Below are 22,575 nucleotides of genomic sequence, written 5' to 3'. Positions count from 1 at the left end.
GATAGAGTTGAAAATATGGAGACAGACAGACATATAGCCTTTTATGTATTAGATTTCCTAGAAACTGAAATAGAGAGAAGGAGAGTTTTAAAATATAATCTTAAAAAGATAAGGTACAAGTTAGAAAAGCATTTCATCCAAGACATGAAAATTGTTAAACAAAATGTTTTTACTATAGGCTTTAAAAATAAAGGTACAAAATTCAATTTGAAATTTATTTATCTTCAAAGTGTACTTTAATAAATTTTACAAAGTAAGGTATGCAAATTTAATACCTTACTTTGTAAAATGTATAAAAGTGCACTTTGAAGATAAATAAATTTCAAATTGAATTTTGTACCTTTATTTTTAAAGCCTATAGTAAAAACATTTTGTTTAACAATTTTCATGCCTTGGATGAAATGCTTTTCTAACTTGTATCCTATCTTTTTAAGATTATATTTTATTTAATTTATTAATTTGGATTAAAAAAAAGATGAATGTGATTTTGTATGTATTTATAAAAACTCTCCTACTCTCTATTTCAGATTGTATTTCTCCTCGCGCCACAACTCATTTTTGCAACCCCCTCTTTGTATTATTACAGGTCTGAATATTCTTTCTGTTTCAGTTTGTAATTCTCCTCACTCCACAACTCTTTTTTGCAACTCTCTCTTTGTCATACATGTCTGAATAATAAGAAAATCTGATTTTTTTTTAACAAAAACTTTAAAATAACTTTTTTAGATTAATTTTTTTAAAACTTCTTTCAGAATAGAAAATCTTTACAATTTAATAAGGAACATATTTCATATAGGTCTCATCAAAAATATTCAGTTGATAACGAAAAAAATAGAGATGAAAATTTCAAAAGGAGTGTATAACTGGTTACGCTCAATAGTAGTCCTCGCTAGCGAAAGACTTTGTTATTGTTATTCTATTATTATTATTTAAAACATTTTGTGTCCTGCGTTTTCGCGCGAGGACTAATTAGATTTCCTATCTTTGTGAATTATTTTCTTTTGAAAGCTGCATTACAAAATTTTCTTTTTCCATTTTAACATTTATCTATTAATTAACAAGCAAGAAACATTGCTGTGATGCTGCAGTTATTTTAGGCATCTCCTCTCTAGGAGGTTAGACACAAGGTCACATATGGTTTTGATAAAAATGTTTCTGTGAAACAAACTGGATTCGAACTTCGCACACCCAGTTTGTGTCGTTAACTATTTATCTACTGTCACCCAATAGTGTGTAATCTAACTTTAATATCTGAATTTTTTAACAGACATCATTGGAGTTAGAGTATGATGGTTTCAACAGGTCAAGGTAAAAAAAGAGAAAACGATAAAATCCTTATTGATTGTGGCAACTTCTTTATGACTATGATTGGGTTGCAATAAGTTATTCTGTTGCTTACGGGCAAATAAAATGCCCTTATAATCATAACAAAACTTTAATAAAACAGCAAATGGCAACATACAAAAATTAAGTCTGGTGCCAACCAGTTTTCCCCCCGACTCCGCTCTAAATTTTTTAAAATTTTATTTATTTATTTATTTATTTATTTTTACAAAGGAGTCACCACTTATCAAGGCTCAGAAGCCATTTGAGGATAAGAGTTAATAAGTGTACAATGGTCAAGGGGTAATCGTTAGTAGTGGAAATTTGGTAAATTGAATTACCTAAGGGGATGGGTCATCAAGAATTTGTTTATGTTGGACTTTAAGATAACCATATTGTAGTCAGTTGGAAAGCAGGAAAATAAAACAGAGTTCCACAGTTGTGCAGTTCTAAGAAAGAAACTTTGTTCATGGAATCTATGTTTAGGTTTAAGCATGGCTAAAGAATGGGGGAAAGTATTGATAGTGGTTTCAGCTAGACGTGTGTTTTTCGTGAAAGTCAGGCCAAGGGAGATCATAGATTGGAGCTCAGACGAGCACCTGCCATGAAAATAATGATAAAGCAGAGACAGGCTCATAATGTCTCTTCTGTGGGAAAGAGGTTGCAGAGAAGAGAAAAGGGCATCCCCTATTAGGCTACGAAGTCGATTTTGAACTCTGTCAAGGTAGGATAAGTGTTTCTAGCTGTTCCTGCCCAGATGTGGCAACAATACTCCATCCTTGGACGTACTTGGCTCTTATACAGGTAGAGAATTGCATCAGCAGTGAGATATCTACTGGAGCGGTAGAACGATTCCCATCATTTTTCCAGCAGCCTTGGAAATGGATTTGATGTAAGTGCTCCATCTCAGATCAGGAGTAAAGGTCAAACCTTTTGTCAAAACATGGAGTCTCTCAAAGTCGAGAGCCATTCATTTTGATTGATGCCAGATGAGGATCAGAGCATTGATGATGGAAAGATAGAAGCTTGGTTTTAGATGCTTTAAATTAACCAGCCACCTCTTTCCCCATTGCACCACGTGATCAAGAGAATCAGAGAGAACTTTACAGTCTTTGAAGTATTGCCATAGATGGTAGTGTCATCAGCATAAATGTCTACAAATGATCTTAGGATGTGATTTGAGAGACCATTTATGTAGATCAGGAAGGGACATACTGATGAGTTTTCCAAGGTGTTGGGAAGCAATTCTCCTTAAGACAATGCTTAAACAACGTTATAAGTATGGGAGCCAGTTCAGGTTGAAGCTTTTTGAGCATTATAATAGGAATGCTGTCAGGGCCAGTTGCTTTATTGGAATCAAGGTTTTTGATTAGCTTGGCAACACCATGCACAGATATTTGTATGTCGCATAGCATGTTTTCAGACATAGGAGGAAATAGGGGAGGTTAGCAGCCCTGATCGCATAGGGTAGAATTAGTTACAAAAAAGTTTGGCTTTGTTCGATGCTGCCAAGATTACCTCAGGTCCATTAACGATGTTTGGGATAGAGCACACATTTTTATTCAGGATCCTGTTATTTGCCAAAATTGGTTGGAACCAAGCCGCTGCTCAGCTACTTTGGACTTGTTAGACTGAGCATACAACTCTCATGTGTTCTTTATTACTCCTTTACAGTGGTTGCTGGCAGTCCTGAAGGCGGTTTTAGTCTAAGTACATCTATTACATTGGAAGCCATGGAAATAGTGATTTCTGTGCACAATGGCAGCAGCACATTCTGGAGAGAACCACGGCTGGCTGCTAGGTTTTTGCTGGAATTTTTCGGAGGGTATGAAGCAGTTTATACCTACAATTAACCATTCTGTCAGGTTTGATACTATGGACGACAAGTTCTTTTAAAACATGGAATGTAGAGGTAGATCTCACATAAACGTATGAAAGCTATCCCAGTCAGTCATAGAGTATCGATATACAGTACGATGAAGAGGTATGTCGGAGGACTTATTACATTGTTCTTATCTTAACTGAGACAACCGGGTGGTCAGAAGATCCCAGTGGGGTCATAACAGAAGATCAACATAGCTCAGGGAAAGTTGTGAGAAAAGGGTCTAAGAGATTTGCATACTGACCATCAGTGTCGAGCACACAGGTGGGTTCATGAACAATCTGTTAGGTCATAAGCAATGCAGAAATCATGACAAAAGCTTCCCTTATCTGTCTTGTTTAAGTGGACTACATTATGAACATTGAAGTCACCGCAGACCTGAATGTTAGCTGAAGGATGGGCAGACAGGATGTGGTCAATTTTCTCAGATATGCTCTTAAAGATAGTAACTTCCCTGTTATGGAAGTGATAGAACGCAAATATAAATGCAGTGATCTGAGCAAGTGCAATCCAAAAGCACATATAGGGCAATTTAGGGTCTTCTCTTGAGATATCCCTACTACACAGAAAGCCATCTTTAATGTAGGCACATATTTCATGCCATGCCGATCTTGGGGGTCAGGTTTGGATGTTAAATTAGAATATCTTTTCATTACGAACTCATCTAGGGAAATAGTCTGTCCAATGCCAGTTTTGCTTAAAAAGAATAGATCGTTTGGTCTCCTGTAATTGGATTTCAACCTCTGGAAGGTTGGAACAGACCCCTGATTTAGAGGAGACATGGTAGTGGGGGGGGTCTATGTTGGAAGTTGGAGTTCTAGGTTTAATTGTGTATCCTTTCTGAAAACTTTGTGGAATTATGGAAACTTTTAGGATTTGTGGAATGGGTCGACAGACTTAGTTAGAGCAAGGCAGAGAGGGAAAATCAAGGAAAAAAAAAAGAAAAATATTTTTTGTAGCACATAAGGTAAAACAGTAACAATTACTCACTAATCTGGCATCAAGAAGCCCTACCAGAAGCTACTGCATGATCCAGAATCCATTCCCCAAATGGCAATACAGCAGTCCAAATACTTTGCTCCTGCTGATAGGATAGCCTCCTTAGTGGTTTCTTCAAGGTTCAGGTCCCTGACTATTAGACGGATAATGTCAGCTCAGAAAAACGTTTACCTCCAGCACCCTTATTAGTGACATGGTTACAAGGATCGAAATAGAACAGAAAATTTCCGACATCTCAGGTAACTGTTCACACAAAAATACTACCGACCTAGAGTACAGCTTTTTTTCTCCCTTTGTCAGAAAAATCACTCAGTCTAAAGGAGGACCAAGAGACAAATTAAGGGAGCTGCCAACAATGCATTGTCTACTCTCCATAGTAGAATTCCATTCACATAAAATTCTTATATAAAGTATTTATTTTTTTATTTATTTATTTTTTTTAGATGTATAGCTTACATATCCTTCATATAAATCTAGTGTAATTTTAAAAACTGTTTTCATTAAAATTATCTCCCTTGAATATTAATGAACATATTTTAAAGGTTTTGGTATTTTTTTTTTTTAATTGATTAAATCACCTTGATAAATTACTGCTAAAATTAAAAACAAAAAAAAACCCCAAAAAACTATTGCATAAAAAAAAAAATTACAAATGAATGCCACCAAACATTAATCTATTATATAAAGGGCAAATGTCTGTCTGTATGTCCAGACAAAATTTGGAAATGCACAAACAGCCACAATTTTTTTCTTTAAAATAAATAAATAAATAAATAAATATGGAGGAACATAAGGCTATAGCAATGCAAGGAACCAGCTGTTGTATTGGTGTGATATATGAAGAAAAATTGACAAACAAAAAAGATATTTGTTTTTATCTTCATATATCCATTTATTTTTCAAGATAATCACAACAAATCAGTATCGGCATAACCTTAGCATAATATTTAAAATAAAAATTAAAAAGGTGGAAGTTTAGGACGACTGGAAACAATGCTGAATGCTAACATAAGCAGAGAGCACATACAGTGCCTAGAATTCCCAAATGGTCACCCATCTGGTACACATCAGGTTCAATGCTGCTTAACTTCAGTGATCTGACAAGAACCGGTGCACCATATATTTTACTTGTGCGAATGGAAATTCAATTAACTTTCTTGAAGTTATATATTTGGATTTTACCGTCACTGGATTATTTATCCTCCAGACTATACATTCATGTGTAATCACTTTTTTCTTCACCATATTCCCTCTGCTCCACTTTTGCTATCAAGTAAGATCTTTGACTTACTTGTTGTTTCATCAAATACTTTTGCATGCAAAATCCGATCCCGCATTTTGCTAATTCCTACCCTCTGATGTAAAAGAAAGTATTTCTTCGAAACTGTGGATTAAGGACTACCCATTTATCAAGTGTTTCCTTTTCAGATTAAATATGTTTTTAACTCTTTTTCAAAGTGTTTTATTGACTGTTTGCTCGTATATATATATATATAGATATAGATATATATAGATAGATATATATGTGGATGGAGACCAGAATATAAATACTAGCAGGCCTCCCGGCCTTGCCCGGTCATAAAATATACATAATTATATTTTAATTAATTCATATTTCTCATTTATTATAAACAGAAATACTGTATGTATTAAACATAACATTTAATTTCTTTCACAAAAATGAAGTGTAAACAAAAAAAAAAAAATAAAAAAAATAAAATAAAACACGGAAAGAAATCGAGACATGTGCATGCGAGCATTACGTTTTTTCTAAACAGTTCACTTCTTGTAGAAAAAAAAAAATACTTGAGCTGGAACCTAAAGACAGCAAGTCCAGTAGGATAACGATTAAGTCAGCTTGGCATGATCTTTAAAGTGTTTTTTAACATAAGGAACCTTGAACGTGAATGATTCACGTATGTGCATTCGCGAAACAGTTGCAAATATATAAAAATCCGATGATCTGCATGTACCAATTTTTTTTAAAATGAAAACTGATTAAAAAGTTTCTACGTTTCTGAACGCCCTATATACCAAATTTCACGTCTGTAGATAAAAAATTCGTTGAGTATATAGGTTGAGAAGTATCCACACACACATTCTCACTTTTATGGATAAAAAGACATGTAGATAAAAAGACATGTAGAGAAAGTAAAACAAACAAAAATGTGCAAAAAGTCTTTATTACACTATTTTACATTTTTGTCATAAAAAACGAAAATATATTTTTTTCAAGTCTTAAAAAGAATCATTTGAGCATTAAAACGAGAAACATTCCCATCAAATATTAAAGATTTGACCTTCTGTAAATGCCCAAGGAATCCAACATGTTATTGAGTTTTTCTGTTTGAAATTTACAGTCATTATTAGTTGGCTGGTTAATCAATTTTTGCAAGCAAAAACTAAAAAAAAAAATGTGCAATTTTGAAATTTAAATAAAATAAAAGAAAAACAGAGATTATTTTTGTGTGTGTGAGATGGTTGTGCTAATGAACAAACAAGGTAAGAATAAATGTGTGAAAGTTTAGGTTTTTCATAAGGCAATGACATGTCAGGTTGAAGATATTTTTATCACATTTGTGTTTTCTTGCAAATTGGAGAGAAATAGAATTCACTTTTTTTTTTTTTTTTACTAAAATGGAGGCGACATAAATAGAGGTACATATGGATGTCGAGAGAGAGAGAGAGAAACGTCGAGAGAGAGGGAGAGAGAAAGAAGGTAGAGAGAGAGAGAAACGCAGAGAGAGAGAGAGAGAGAAACGCAGAGAGAGAGAGAGAGACGCAGAGAGAGAGAGAGAGAAACGCAGAGAGAGAGAGAGAGAAACGCAGAGAGAGAGAGAGAGAGAGAAACACAAAGAAACGTAGGAGAGAGAAACGTAGAAAGAAACGTAGAGAGAGAGAGAGAGAAACGCAGAAATAAAGAAATGTAGAAGAGAGAGAGAAAGAGAAACACAAAGAAACGTAGAAGGAGAGAGAGAGAGAAAAGCACAGAGATGTTCATAGAGCAACGTAGATAATCACAAAAAGGCGTAAAAAATGTGGATATAGATAGTAAGGAAGCGTAGAGAGATAAAATAAAGTTGCGGTTCAAAACATTTGGGAAAGCTCAACTTAAACTTTCATAATGAAACATCAAATTCCTATAAACATAAGTTGTTCTTCTATCCATATTTGTCATCATTTGCTTTTAAAACCATTTTTATTTTTTACATTATAAAAATAGTGGTTAGAAAAAGTTTGTTGTGCAGATCTATTTAATATTTTGAAAATATTTTTTATCAGTCAATTCAGGTAATCATATCTCACTGATTTGCACACATTCAGATGTATTTTGTCCCATTCTTTCTTGGCATATCATCTTCAAAGTCTTGATATTTGTTGGTGTTCTTTTCTCAATTTGAATTTTCATATGTCAATATAAATTCTCAATAGGATTCAAATCTGACTTGGCTATTGCAAGACATCACCGTTATTTTCAGCAAACAATTTCCTTGTAGATTTAATGGTATACGTAGAATCATTATCATGTCAGAAAATCCAATCAGGAGGTGGCCAAAGTTTCTAAACAGAAGCCAATAAATTCTGATTTGTAACATTTGTGTTTATTGCATGTAAATGTGCAGTGGGTTGGTTCTCAATATAAAAATCGAGTAGACCACCCTTGCATAAATGCACGTATTATCGCTCGTGGATGCAGAGAAACAATTTGTAATATTTCTTACAATAAAAAAAAAAAAAACAAAAAAAAAACACAAAAAAGGAAATTATCTGTGCAAGAAAGAGCCATGAGATGGATCATTTAACTTGTTTAGAATGTACACTCGACTTATACATAGGTAAATAAAGTCGACTTATACATAGATAATACCTAAAATGATGCAATTTTTTTTGTCTTAAAATGCACATCGTCTTATACACAAGATTGACTTATACACAAGTATATATGGCATTCTTTTGCATATAGGTTTAAATTATATACATTCAGATATCTGCACACAAACAAATATATGAAAATGCGTTTGAAACGAAGTTTTGATTAAAAAAAAAAAATAAAACGGCGAAATATTTCAAGAGATTCTTTTTCATGCAAAAGATTTAATAAAGCAGAAAAATACCCCTTTTTATAGGTTAAAGAAGTAGATACAATGTATATAAATTTTAGGTGCGCCTAACCAGCTCTATATCGTTTATATATCATGGTTTTTCAATCACTCCTGGAGGAGGACCCTTCGTTTGCTGGTTTTCATCCACCTTATCAGTTCTGTTATAGCCGCTATGCTAGGCACAGCAGGTTGGTTTAGCTATAGTCCATAGCTAGGTATGACATACAGCGCCTTGTATACCCAATATACCTGCATAGTACTAACCAGCTCAACGTCACTTAACTTGGGTGATCTAGAAATAACCGGTGTATCAATGTGATGATGTATAAGTTATCTTATGTTTTTTAAACGTTAGACTTAAATAGTGACATTTGATTTTGATTAGTGGTCTTTTTCCGCTTTCTTTTATCCTTGCAATCTGCTCTTTGCACTAATAAAAGTGTAATTCGCATCAGTTTCTTTTCTAAAATAATTATTCTGGCAAAGACAATTATTACGATAAAGACAATTTAAAGCCATGACATAAAAAGGCTAAAAAAAAAAAAAATAAATAAATAAAGAGAAATAACTCCTACTTTATTCAAAGGTCATGGCATTTGGAATTTTTTTTTTTCATCTTTACATGACTTCAACATTATTTAAAAAAAAAAAAAAAAAAAAAAAAAAAAAACTAAAATGACAATGAATTTTGGGTTATGCTGAGTAGGTACAGCTAGTACGCCCCCCCCACTCTTTTATTCAATCAATATAAAGTTTCAATATCTTAACCAGGTCTGGTTTAAAATGATTCACAAATGTTTTAATTTGTTTACTGTTTTGTTTGGTGAAGATAATTCTGTAACTGAATAATAACTGATCAAGCACATAAAGCCAGCCGTATTGAACCTGCAATTTTTTATTGTATTTAATATGCATTGCACAGGCCACAGGATATATATGTATACAGAGAGGGGGAGGGAAAGAGAGAGACAGAGCGAGATATAGAGAAAAATACACACACACATATATATATATATATATATATATATATATATATATATATATATGGAGAGAGAGAGAGAGATGGCTAGATAGATATATAGAGTTAGAAAGATGTGTGGAGATAGGGAAGCACAGAAAAGAAAAAAAAAACAACTCTAAGCAATTCCTATTAGTTTCAAGTGAAAATTAAGAAAATGACAGAATGTGCATGGTGTACAGGGAAGGAGACCGGAAGTCATTCTTTGATGAAACAAAAGCCATCTAACTCTCCTAACCCTGTCATAAACTGCTCGAAGTCTTAATGTTCACAGCAAAATTAACATTTTTAGTTTTTAGAGAGAACTGTTATACAAGAAGAAAAAAAAAAATCAGCCTTTTCTTAATAAAAACCAAAAACAAAAGCGGAATTTGATAGAGAGGTGGAAAGTTGACATCCATGGAAGTTTCTAGAAATTTAAACTGAAATCTTCTTTTTATGGATTTAAGAAAAGTGGACTTCCACTAAAACACAAAGAACTTGCATCATTGTGAATTATAAATAATTTTTTTGTTTCTAATAGTAAAAAAAAGTCAGTTTGAAAATAGATGTATTTTTTGTTTTAATGTTTGGCGACGTGAGGCAAGTGTTTGATATCAGATATGGTTTCAGGTTAAACATTTCTTTCAGAGGCCAGCACAAGCGGGAATGCTTAATATATATCTGGAACAAACTTTTCAATTCATTAACATCTGTATAAGAATTAATAACCAATAAACATGCATATTAACCTGCTTGAGTCATAGCTCCGTGACATGTCATAGGGAAATAAGACGGTGTCAGCCAATTTGTTGTCTCCAGCTAAAAATTTCACCCAATTATGTTCCAGTTTATTGTTTGTATCATTTCATTTTTGCTTAATTTTTTATAGCAAATATTGCTTTTAAATATAATTAGTAAACCGTTTCTTTTCATGAATAAGTATCATTATTTAAACTTATTTTCCAAAATATTTTTTTTTTTAAATAAATGTTTATTTAGGTTTTTTTTTCAAATATTTTTTAATGACGAATTATGTTCCTTTTAATCAATCTAAAAAAAATCCCACACAATCTATTACGATCCTTATAAATATTTTATTTAAAAAAAATAAATAAATCTGTTTACAAATATTCTTATTAGATTTGAAATGAAAAAAATAAAAAAAATCCCACACAATCTATTACGATCCTTATAAATATTTTATTAAAAAAAAATAAATAAATCTGTTTACAAATATTCTTATCAGATTTGAAACGAAAAAAAAAATCCCACACAATCTATTACGATCCTTATAAATATTTTATTTAAAAAAAAAAAATAAATCTGTTTACAAATATTCTTATCAGATTTGAAACGAAAAAAAAAAATCCCACACAATCTATTATGATCCTTATAAATATTTTATTTAAAAAAAAAAATACATCAGTTTACAAATATTCTTATCAGATTTGAAATGAAAAAAATAAAAAGAATCCCACACAATCTATTACGATCCTTATAAATATTTTATTTAAAAAAAAATACATCAGTTTACAATATTCTTATTAGATTTGAAATGAAAAAAATAAAAATCCCACACAATCTATTACGATCCTTATAAATATTTTATTTAAAAAAAAAAATAAATAAATCTGTTTACAAATATTCTTATCAGATTTGAAACGAAAAAAAGAATCCCACACAATCTATTACGATCCTTATAAATATTTTATTTTACAAAAAAATACATCAGTTTACAAATATTTTTATTAGATTTGAAATGAAAAAAAAAAAAAAAAATCATGGAACAATATTTCATGGAGGATGCCAAATTGGCTGACATTATTTCCTATGAGATGTCATGAAGCAATCGTCTAAGGCAATTTTATGTTCATATCTATATCATCACTCCATCACCAAAGATGAAATACAAATTAAATTTTTTTTTTTGATTTTGACCAACCTGGAACTCCAAACTAAAATACACTTTCTTAGCCTTCAGAATAGAATCAAAGTGTAGTAGCTGTTCAGTTCCAAGATGGTATTGCAAGGTCTGCATTTGTGCCAGACGTCCATAGAATAGAAATATATTCCAAACTCCTACAAGGACTTTCGAGATAGCCCTATCAGTAGATGTGTTCCAAAATTACATTAGCAAGAAAATCTAGATGAATGTATTTCGGTTTGAACAAAGATGGTAGGATAATCGCATCAATCTTCCATAGAATGGAAATAAGTCACAAATTCCTACAAAAGTTTTAGAGATAGACACCTCCTCCTCCTCTCCTATAAGCACAGCAACAATATAGATGGATAGAACTGTGGAATTTCCACGGGTACCACTAGTAATTATAAATAGTAAAATAAATTTTGAAAACAATTGTTTTATTAATCCCCCCCCCCCCCAAAAAAAATGTAAGTGTATAAGAAGGCTATTAGCAATGTAAAATATAGGGGTGTTCCTATTTACAATGCTTCCCCACGGGACAGAGTTAGACACCAGGGTCGTTTTTTAATGTGGAGAAAAGGAACAAAAATAAAAATTGTCTCAGTCGTGAAGGATTTCTCCTCTACTGACAGGGAACAAGAAATTGAAGTGCAGCATCTGAAGAACAGATACTACACTTTGAAGTATCTATTTGCTCCCCCACTGAGCAAATTAGGCACAAGGCCGATTTTTAATGTGAGGAGTGAAGGGGAAATGGGGACCAACTCCCCGGGGAGTAGGGGAGCTGGATAGTGACAATTGGTATGAAGGGTTGCCCCTACATTGACCAAGGTCTTATATGTGGGGTCACCCCCACATATGGTCTTTGCTTGCAGTATCTGCCGGAACAGATACTACACTTTGATCTTGTCCCGAAGGCAGGGCTGTTGAAGTGACATGATGTATGAACAAAAACAGACAAACGAACAAACCAAAGAATGCCAGCATTCTTTGGTTTTTCTTTTTGAAAACGAGAAGTATATTCTCAAAATTATCAAAGACATTTTACCATCGTGGTCATATTAAACAGTAACCCCACATTTATCAATTTATATATGTGAATTATTTTGAAAAAAAAAAAAAAAAAAAAAAATAGATATTAAGATTACAAATTTTTGTGTAAGACCTTCATTCGCCTGTGTTTGCTCATATATCATGTCACTTTGACACCCCAGTATTCTACATTGCTAACAGCTTTCTTATACACTTACATACATTTGTTTACCAGCAATGCTTCAAGCGAACTACTTTTCCTTTTTATATATTAAAAAAAAAAAAAAAAAAAAAAAAAAAAAAAAGGTTTTATAAATTTACTCTCCTCAAACTTTATTTCTAAATAGCTGATTTTTTTCTTCTTTTGTATAGGTGGGATTTTTCTTGTTTGGTGTGTGTGGAAAGTTTTATTGTTGTATTGATTGTTTTTTGTTGTTTTTATCCTCATGTAAGTTTGTTAGTTTTATACATCTTGTAAAGGAGCAATACAACTGGCCGGAGCCCAACCATCTTCTCCCGATTGCAACATTACATGCCACCAGTCGGTATCCGATGAATCGAGCACTTTCAAATGCATTCCCTGTTCAAAGCTAATTTCAGAGTCTTCGAATGCACTAAAATCTGAAACTGCCATAAACAAACATCCATCCAAACTGGCATCGTCAGAGAGAGACTCATCTCCAACAGCGATAACTTCTTTGTCCGTATTATTGTTGTTCAAAGTATGGTTCCTGCTATTCTTTTCACTGTGGCTGGGAGAATTGCATTCACTCGAAGACGAAAAATCTTTCTGATTGGTGTTATGAATCACAGGATGCGCCGTCCTATTGGAATCATCAGTAGACAAATTTGAAGGCAATTTAGGTAGTGGTTTGTTTGGTGGGAGGGGTTTGCTCGGCGGGGGCGGTTTCACCTCGACTATGTGATTTGAAGGAGCCCAGCCTTCTTCGTTCCCAACTTGGACCAGCCACCAACCAGACTCATGCTTCTCTATCACATCCACGTTAACCCCCTTTTCAAAGCTGACCTCACCTTCACTTTCAGCAATGTAGACGCTGCTTGCTTTATATAACCTGTCGGTAGATTTTGAGGATTTCTGAGTTGGTCTTTTCACAGAAGACGAATCCACCATGGAATTATTATTAAGATTAGAATCAGGGTCAGATTTTATATGCATTGGGGTCAGATTTGTTGGAGAAGGGATAATCTGTTCTTGGGTTTGTTTTGACTTTGATTGTTCAACTTTTGTTGCCGAGAACTTGGTTGGTGAGGCTTGGTTGCTGCCTCCGAATTTATTGCCTTTATTTGCGATAGTAGTGGTTGAATCATTTCTATTAGCGTTGATCACCGTTCCAAGTTTGGGTTTACTAGGACTCACCTTTGGTTTTACAGGGATGGTAGTGGGTTTCACTTTATGGATTGGTTTCAGAGGAACTTTCGCCGGTTGGGCCGGTTTTGAATCCAGCTGAGTTGTACTTGAAGCTGAAGACTCAAAGTTATTACGCAGATTTGAAACTTTCGGTTCTGACTCTAGATTTTTGTTGCTGGCTTTACAACCAGATTCAGATTCTTCATTTTCCTTCATGAACTTCTCTTTCTGGCGTTGAAGAAGAGCAAGCCCACGGCAATTGGAAGCCATCGGTAAACTCTTGGGGACAGCACAGGTATTTGGAGAGGATGAAGAGATCTGTTGGGTGTCAGTTTTCTCAGACGGAGGGAGAGAATTATTATTAGAAGCCGGAAGAACAACTGGGTGACCCTTTTGGTTATCATCTGACCTTTGAACTGGAGGAATAAGAGGCAGAGGTCGTGGTTTTTTAAAGTCTTTTGTCTCTATGACCTTTGGATTGTTACCAGCAAAACCCTTAGTTTTAACACCTGGCTTTTCTTTTGTTGTAAGCAATTGTGGTTTTTGGTTACTCTGACTCGAATCTGAATCAAAGTTCGCTTTCAATTTGGCAAGTCGTGACTGCAACTCGGTGGCAAGGTCTCCACCACTACCGTTATTAATTTCTTTAACAGGTTCAGCAGAGGCCACTGGCAGCGGCCTGCTTGGATGTGGCCTATTTGGAGGTGGTGGAGGCGAGGTCGGTCGTGGATGAACTATAGCAGACGTTTTGCCTGATTGGGGAACACTAGAGACTGACTGCCTTTTAGAATTGGGAGGGGAAGGAAGTGGAGGTAGAGGAATTTGAGAGTTAATTTTTGATGGTAGAGGAGGCATTGCTGGTAACGGTGGATGCTCCGCTGGAATATCTAGACGTTTAGGGGGTGCAGGTGGGATTGAATTGGGCCGCTTGATGGCAGTTTTTCTTGCTAGACCAGCAGCTACACTTTGAGCACTAGGGTCGACTGAAGGAAGTGGAGGCTTTACTTCTTCAAAGCTTTTATCCATATTTGGTACAGGGCTGCTTGGTTGAGAATTTGAGGACGATTGTGATGACGGTTGCTTGAAAGCCAGGATTTCTTGAATCTTCTTTGCAGGACTCATTGTCACAGTATCATCATCATCATCATCAGTGGTTTCATAATCTTCTTCATCATCATCAGATTCTTTATTGAATGTAACGGTAGAATCAGTTTCATCCTGTTAAAAAAAGAAAAAAGTCATTAAAATTTATCATCAGCAGCAGTTTAATCCATTGACCACAAATTATTTTTCTTTGAATTTTTCTTTTTAACACAAAAAAAAAAAAAAAAAAAAAAAAATGTTTTTAAATACAAAATTATTTTTCTTTGAATTTTTTTTTTTAACCCCCAAAAAATGTTTTGTAAATACAAAATTATTTGATAGTAAAATTACTTTTAAATATTTACTTGATTTTATAAGATAGTTTATCTCATTTATTTATACTATATAGAAAAATGTGGGTCGGTAAAAAGATTTGATGGAATCTTAATTATAAACCTATGGACCATCCAGGCATCCTTGCTTGCTTGAATCTTATATATACACACACACACATCATAATTTAGGTATTTAAATTTTATGATTTGGAAAGGTTAATTTGCATACCAGTTGCATTTCATTATTCTGAAGTGTGTGTATATATATATATATATATATATATATATATATTTGTGATTGTGATATATATATCATTTGTGATTTTTTCCAAGGAATTCTGCCTTTTGGATCATTTTGGACCATTTGGAACTTATCTGTTGGATTGGAAATTTTTAATTCGACCGTGTTTGGATTTTACCTTTCTTGGATTTTTTACCCTTCACCGGACTATCCATTCATGTGAAATCTTTTTATCATTTTTCTTTTACCTCCTATTCCCCTTACCTCACCCTTTTTTTTTTTTAACCAAGTAAGATCTGTGACTTACTTGCAGTTTCATTAAATACTTTTACATGCAAAATCCGATCCCGCATTTTGCTAATTCCTGCCCTCTAATGAGAAGGAGAGTATTTCTTCGAAACTCCGCGGATTAAGGACTATCCACTTATCTTGTGCTTCCTTTTTAAAATTAAATATGTTTTTAACTCTTTTTCAAGATGTCTTTTAACATATTTTATTAATCATTTGTTCATATTATAAGCTCTATTTCCTTTTCGGTTTTATTGAGCTTTTACATCTGGTTGAGATTACTTTACTTGTAAATATTAATTCTTTAATATTTATAATATATTTTAAGTTTACCATTTTGATTACCTTGGTAAACTTATTGTAATTTTATATATATATATATATATATTTAAATAAGGGAGTAGTCACCAACAATGTGTATTTTTTAACATTATTTTATTATTCCGTGTCTTGGTTTTTCATTGAGAATTATGTTTGGATCATTGTAATAATGTTTTTAAGTCATTGAAATCGTTTACGCGCGTTTCAGACGGTCTGTGATGCGTCCTCGTCAGAAATTATTTTCAAATGTGTAAAAATGGCGATTTTCATAGTTTGAAGTTTTTCCAAGGGGTGGAGGCTTGTAAGTGTTTATTATACATTGGTATGCTGAATTTTTATTGCTTTTTTATTTGGTTTGTCCAGGGAGATTTTGACCTTGCTGTAGTCAGTCGCTATCTCTTTCTGCTAATGTGTTTTTCTTTTCCTTTAGGGTAGGGTGTGTGTGTGTGTGTGTGTGTGTGTGTGTGTGCGCGTGTGTGTGCGTTTGCTTTTATTGGTTTGGGAATGTGTATATTGTTTTATAGTATTTTGGGGTTATTTGCTTCCTTAAGAAGGCGGCTGTGGTCCGAGGTCGTTACTAATGTGTGTGTGTGTGTGTGGGGAGGGGGGACTGGCTTTCACATTGTTGGTGACTACTCCCTTATTTAAATATGCATCTTTCTTTCGTTGGAATTTATTAACCCATTTTATATAATATATATATATACATACACACACATATATATATTCACACACAATACATACATATATTACCGTTTTTTGTCTGCTTAGTTACACATGTTTCCACTGCCAAATCGAATTTATGATAAAAAAAAAATGGTAATAAAAACATTTGGCCCAACTGTATGTGTATATATATATATATATTAAAAAATTGTCAGATTGAATGTCATAACTAATACATAAGTGATTAAATATACTACTTATCTGATAGCTAAATGTTTTGGTTTCGATTCTAGCTGATAACACCCAAGTCATATTTCTTTTTGAAACTTGAAATCACTACTACATATGGGTACAATATAATGATCAATAGAGAATTGACTATAATAATAATAAATATGAAATAAGCTTAAATTAAAATATCCTATTTAAGCACATTTTATGACTGCGCAATGCCGGATGGCAATGGTAGTAATAAATAAAACTGTGGTTGTATCCTTATAGATTTTCACACGATACTGAAAACTGAGACATCAATGTTGTAAATATAAACCGGACAGTAGGTTTAGTATTTGAAAGACAACAACAATCTTTATGACTAACTATAAATATCTCTGAAAAAATACATTTGATGTTGAAATATTGATTATTCTTCTAGTTCTACCAAAAGTAGCATGGGTAATAATTAGGGCTATGACAACAGCATATTCTTTTCATTGTTTTGACTCTCGAGTATATATCAGACACAGTTAATAAACCGAAAACCACATCACTCTATATAAAAGCATATAAGATATCAATGGATACACACTCGAGAGTAAAAACAATAAAAAGAATATGCTGTTGTCCTAGCTCTAGTAATAAAGCATAAACTTAGCTTTAGTATAATAACCAGACACCCTTGACTTATATTTATTTATTTGTTTATTTATTTATTTGTTTATTTATTTATTTGTTTATTTATTTGTCTATTTATTTATTTGTCTATTTATTTATTTGTCTATTTATTTATTTGTCTATTTATTTATTTGTCTATTTATTTATTTGTTTATTTATTTATTTGTTTATTTATTTGTTTGTTTATTTGTCTATTTATTTATTTGTCTATTTATTTATTTGTCTATTTATTTATTTGTCTATTTATTTATTTGTTTATTTATTTGTTTGTCTATTTATTTATTTGTTTATTTATTTGTTTGTCTATTTATTTGTTTGTTTATTTATTTGTTTATTTATTGTTTATTTGTTTATTTATTTATTTGTCTATTTGTTTGTCTATTTATTTATTTGTCTATTTATTTATTTGTTTATTTATTTATTTGTTTATTTTTTTGTTTATTTGTTCATTTATTTATTTGTTTATTTATTTGTTTGTCAATTTGTCTATTTATTTGTCTATTTATTTATTTGTCTATTTATTTATTTGTCTATTTATTTGTCTATTTATTTGTTTATTTATTTGTCTATTTATTTATTTGTTTATTTATTTATTTGTCTATTTATTTGTTTATTTGTTTGTCTATTTATTTATTTGTCTATTTATTTGTTTGTCTATTTATTTATTTGTCTATTTATTTATTTGTTTATTTGTTTATGTATTTATTTGTTTATGTATTTATTTGTTTATGTATTTATTTGTTTATGTATTTATTTGTTTATGTATTTATTTGTTTATGTATTTATTTGTTTATGTATTTATTTGTTTATGTATTTATTTGTTTATGTATTTATTTGTTTATGTGTTTATTTATTTATGTGTTTATTTATGTGTTTATTTATTTGTTTGTTTATTTATTTGTTTATTTATTTGTTTATTTATTTGTTTATTTATTTATTTGTTTATTTATTTGTTTATTTATTTGTTTATTTATTTGTTTATTTATTTATTTATTTGTTTGTTTATTTTGTGTTTATTTATTTATTTGTTTATTTATTTGTTTATTTATTCATTCATTTATTTATTGCAAACTATTATCCTCATTTTTTAGTTGTTGTTTCACAATGTTTCAGCCAAGCATTCCTCTGGCCTTCGTCAGGTGGTAAACCGTGAAGAGATAAGAATGCTGAGTGGCGCAGTGGATAGAGACATTGATTCTCTATGGTTCCAAGTGAGCATTGTCTGAAGATAGCGGTTTCAATCCTACCCAAAGCCGGCCAGAGTTGGTCAAAACATAGTGAGACGACAACAACTATGGAAGGCAGTAATTGATGAGGATACAATTAAGAGATTCAGCATTCTTTCCCACCTGACAAAGGCCAGCGGAATAGTCGGGCGAAACGTTGTGAAACCACAACTATAAAAGATGAGAATAATAGTCTGTAAATAATTCAATAAAATAGATTACTCGTCTCTAAAAGACTGCAATAATAAAAATAATACATCATTGACTTATCGAATTACAATCACTTCTATTATTTTTTTTTCACGCTGATTTTATTTGGAAATTCATTTGAATGCTTACAATATACCTATTAGACACCATCTTGACGTATCTTTAGTCTCTCTGTGTAGGTGTTCGTTAGAGACTTTAACGCGAGGATACTTATCATTAAAAACCTTGACCAAATATATTAAAAAAAAAAAAAAAAAAAAAAAAAATGGTCTGCTGTCTCGTCAAGCGGACATCAGTGTTGCCAATATACATCAGAGTGGAGGTGTAATATTTGAAAGGCATGATTCGGTTTCAAGACAAGATGTCCTATCCTGGTCTTGTCTTTTGCTAGCAATGGTAAGACAAGGTGGAACGCCACATTCTGTTTTTAACAAAAGCCAGCTGGTAACTGTCTGTGTTACCTTTGAATAAAGTGGATTTAAATTTAAACTTTAGTGGGGATGTTGGTGTTGTCATCAGAAGATATTGACCCTTTTGGTATTTAGCTGAAAAGTCAACAGACGAAATAAAAGGGTAAACAAGTGAACGATGCAGAAAAGTTCAGCATTTACCCCCCCCCCATTTATCCCCAAAAGTCCCCAGAGGACATCAAATCCTGGTGAAAATGAACAAACGGTGCAGTTTTAGGCTTTAACATATGTAAATTTATTATGCACCATGCAAAAAAAAAAAAAAAAAAAATATCACTAGGTCTATCATTTGTACCCCCTTCCCATTTAGCCCCAAAAGTCCCCAAGGCCTTAACATATTTAAATTTGAGTTCAGTACCATGCAAAACTGCTAAATAGACATACACAGAAAATTTTGGACAAATATGGTTAAATAGTCCCAAAAATGGAGTGTTTTTATTACCCCTAAAAGAACCCCTGGGGCACACCCAAGTGTTATTGTTAAATATAGACAAAATTATATAGAAATCAGTTAGTTACAACTTTTCGGAAAGTTTTATAAAAATCCAAGGCATCATTTTTTTTTTTTTAATAAGCACAAAAGTGTCCATTTTAGCCATTTTCACCTGAAGGGGGGGGGGACAACCGGAGTTTTCCCAGAAAATCCGTTCTGTTACTTTTTTTTTTACTCATATCATGTTTAATGTTTGTGCAAAATTTCAAAGAATTCCAAGGCGTAGTCATTGAGAAAAGTGCAGACAGAAACGGATGAACAGACAAGGGTGAATTTACAGGTCTATCCTCCTTTTGTTGGAAGACCAAAAATTGAAATATAACATAAATGTTACCAAAGGCAAGATAAATCACTCTTCTACCCACATGGATAAATTTTGTGTTTTACTGCATTTTAAAGCTTTTATTCAGTTTGATAAACAAATAGTGCTGAGTTGATAAGTTTTGAAGTGTCATTAATGGCTCAAAGCTTGCAAAATAAAATACCGATAGAAATCAACTCAATAAATGTCACCGTGACATCATTGGACAAATTTCTATCAGTATTTTGTTTTGTTTTCATGATTAAAGCGATTATCGAGACTTTCCAGTTGAACGTCTGGATGTTGGCTATTGTGTCGTCATTCTAATTTACTGGACTTCATAGGTTAAAGCATTCATTTGTACTATGTATTAAAAATGTGGGTTGGTTATAAGAAATATAAGAAATTTGATTGAATAATGAGATGTGATATTGGTAGATATCCTAAACTCTTGATCCCAAGTTTAGGAGCCATTGCTCAAGACAAGATACTTAAGGTTAACTGAGAAGCCATCAGGGATCACAGAGATGCCCCATGGAGTAGTATCTTTACTCGTTCTGCAGAACAGTGTGCAAATAAGGCTACTGAATGATTCAAAGCAACAATTGAAAGTTTTATAGCAAACCCTACTCTCCCCAATGGTTTACTTCTATTTGTGCAGTTACCATTGCTCAAAGGCAGCATACGTCCACAGATTTAAGTTTTGGCTTTCAAACATATTTCATACATATTTTATTTTAAAATTCGATCAACGCTTCTATCATGGAATTCACAACCCTGACTTAATGCCGTGTTAGCCAACACATCCCACCAGCCTTTCAAAATAACACTGCAGACAGATAACGTGCAAACTTTTTACTGATTTTTTCTTCAACTTATGGCAAGAAAAAAAAATGTATAAAATTTTAAGGAAGGAGTATAACTCCGAAATATTAATTTTAAACAAATAAATATTTGTTTATTTTTCATAATATTGCGTTGTTATTTGGCTTTCAAACATATCTCATATGTATTTAAGCTTGAATATTTGTTAGGCAATTCCCAGCACATGGCTCCAATATTCCAATGACACTAACTTGACTACCTAGAATGATATGTCAACTTGACAGGAAAAAAAAACAAAGAAACAAACACCATCAATCATAATGGTTCACCTCTGTTGAACTGATCATCGATTATGTTTTCTGGTTGATCAGCATTTTTTAAGACGAAATGTAATTTTTTTCTTATTTTGAAGTTCCAGAAATAAGCTTCTAATCTCCACACTCGTATTTATATTTTTTCCTCCACTTGAGCTGAAGTTTGTATTTTGATTCCACACACAATTTCTGAGGCAAGGCATATTACGAGTACATTAGAAACATGACATTGTAATAATACCTAAACTAGTGGGATCTGTAGAAATTCAACAGCAGACTCTTTCATATATATTGATGTTGGTATTCTGTGGATGTTCAGTATAAATGGAGACGTCCTGATATTATTGTAGCTATTTTGTTAAACCTGCAAAAGTATTTATCTAAGCTAGAAAGGATGCCCAGCATCGTAAAATACACTTAAACATGATATTTTAATTTATGCTGATTCCGTATATATTATTATAGAGTTAATGTTCTATCGATTTTTATATATTATAACGTTGAGATTTATAAAAAATTAAAATATATCCAGATGACTTGGGTGCATCAGCTTGAATCGAAACCGAAACTCGAGAAAAAAAAATATATATATATATATATACACACACAGGGTGACCAAAACAAAAAAACAAAAGCTAAATGGAGGTAGAACATATGCTGTAGAACGGAGAAAAAAGGCCAAAGACCCTAGTGTTTTGATGTGATGTTTTGAATATAATAAACTAGTTATGACCACAGTTTCATTTCATTCGGACAAAACACTAAGAAACGGGGCCTAATTAGAGTTGGGGCCCGTTTTTTTTTGGGGGGGGGGGTCACCCTGTATAAAACTTGAGTTCCTTCAGTTATAATCGAAACCAAATCTTATGAAAAATTCTTGGTAACATTATTACAAGAAATGGAAAGTCATAACAATTAAACGACAGTCACTCAGAAGAAAAACGATGTAAGTGTGACATACAAAATAACATGCATGATATCGTATTAATAGATAAATCATATTGTCCACTAAAATTCAACATAATTTTAGAAAGACAAATGTAAATCTTCAAGAAATAATTTTTTCTTATCTGGATTTTCCAGATTCCTGTTCTAATCTTGAGTTTTATACATTTCAGTCTATGTACATCTTTCTTTTTCACGTGTATCTTGTCAAACTCTTTTAGAAGCTGAAAGATCAATCCTTAGTACAGGCGACACTCAAAATACAAGTGCAAATTACTTAGGACTTCTAACCAATCAAGGCTGATGGAACAAGATCATGCTACTCCAT

The 22,575-nt window shown here is 32.4% G+C and overlaps 1 protein-coding gene across 5 annotated transcripts in view; it reads right to left on the bottom strand.

Annotated features, from left to right (window-relative positions):
• Positions 1–6,369: 6,369 nt before the first annotated feature.
• LOC145242175 (uncharacterized) overlaps positions 6,370–22,575 on the bottom strand; it is a 203,648-nt gene continuing 187,442 nt past the window's right edge. For all 5 annotated transcript variants that reach the window (XM_080105166.1, XM_080105164.1, XM_080105167.1 and 2 more), the window contains one exon: positions 6,370–14,853. In XM_080105166.1, coding sequence (XP_079961292.1) covers positions 12,730–14,853 — 2,124 coding nt within the window. In that variant the 3' untranslated portion in view covers positions 6,370–12,729. The remainder of the gene's footprint in view (positions 14,854–22,575) is intronic.

Source organism: Euprymna scolopes, chromosome 21, assembly GCF_053919585.1.
Source record: "Euprymna scolopes isolate OS-2025 chromosome 21, ASM5391958v1, whole genome shotgun sequence".
Classification (NCBI taxonomy): domain Eukaryota; kingdom Metazoa; phylum Mollusca; class Cephalopoda; order Sepiida; family Sepiolidae; genus Euprymna; species Euprymna scolopes.
This window is presented reverse-complemented; position numbering and strand designations above follow the sequence as displayed.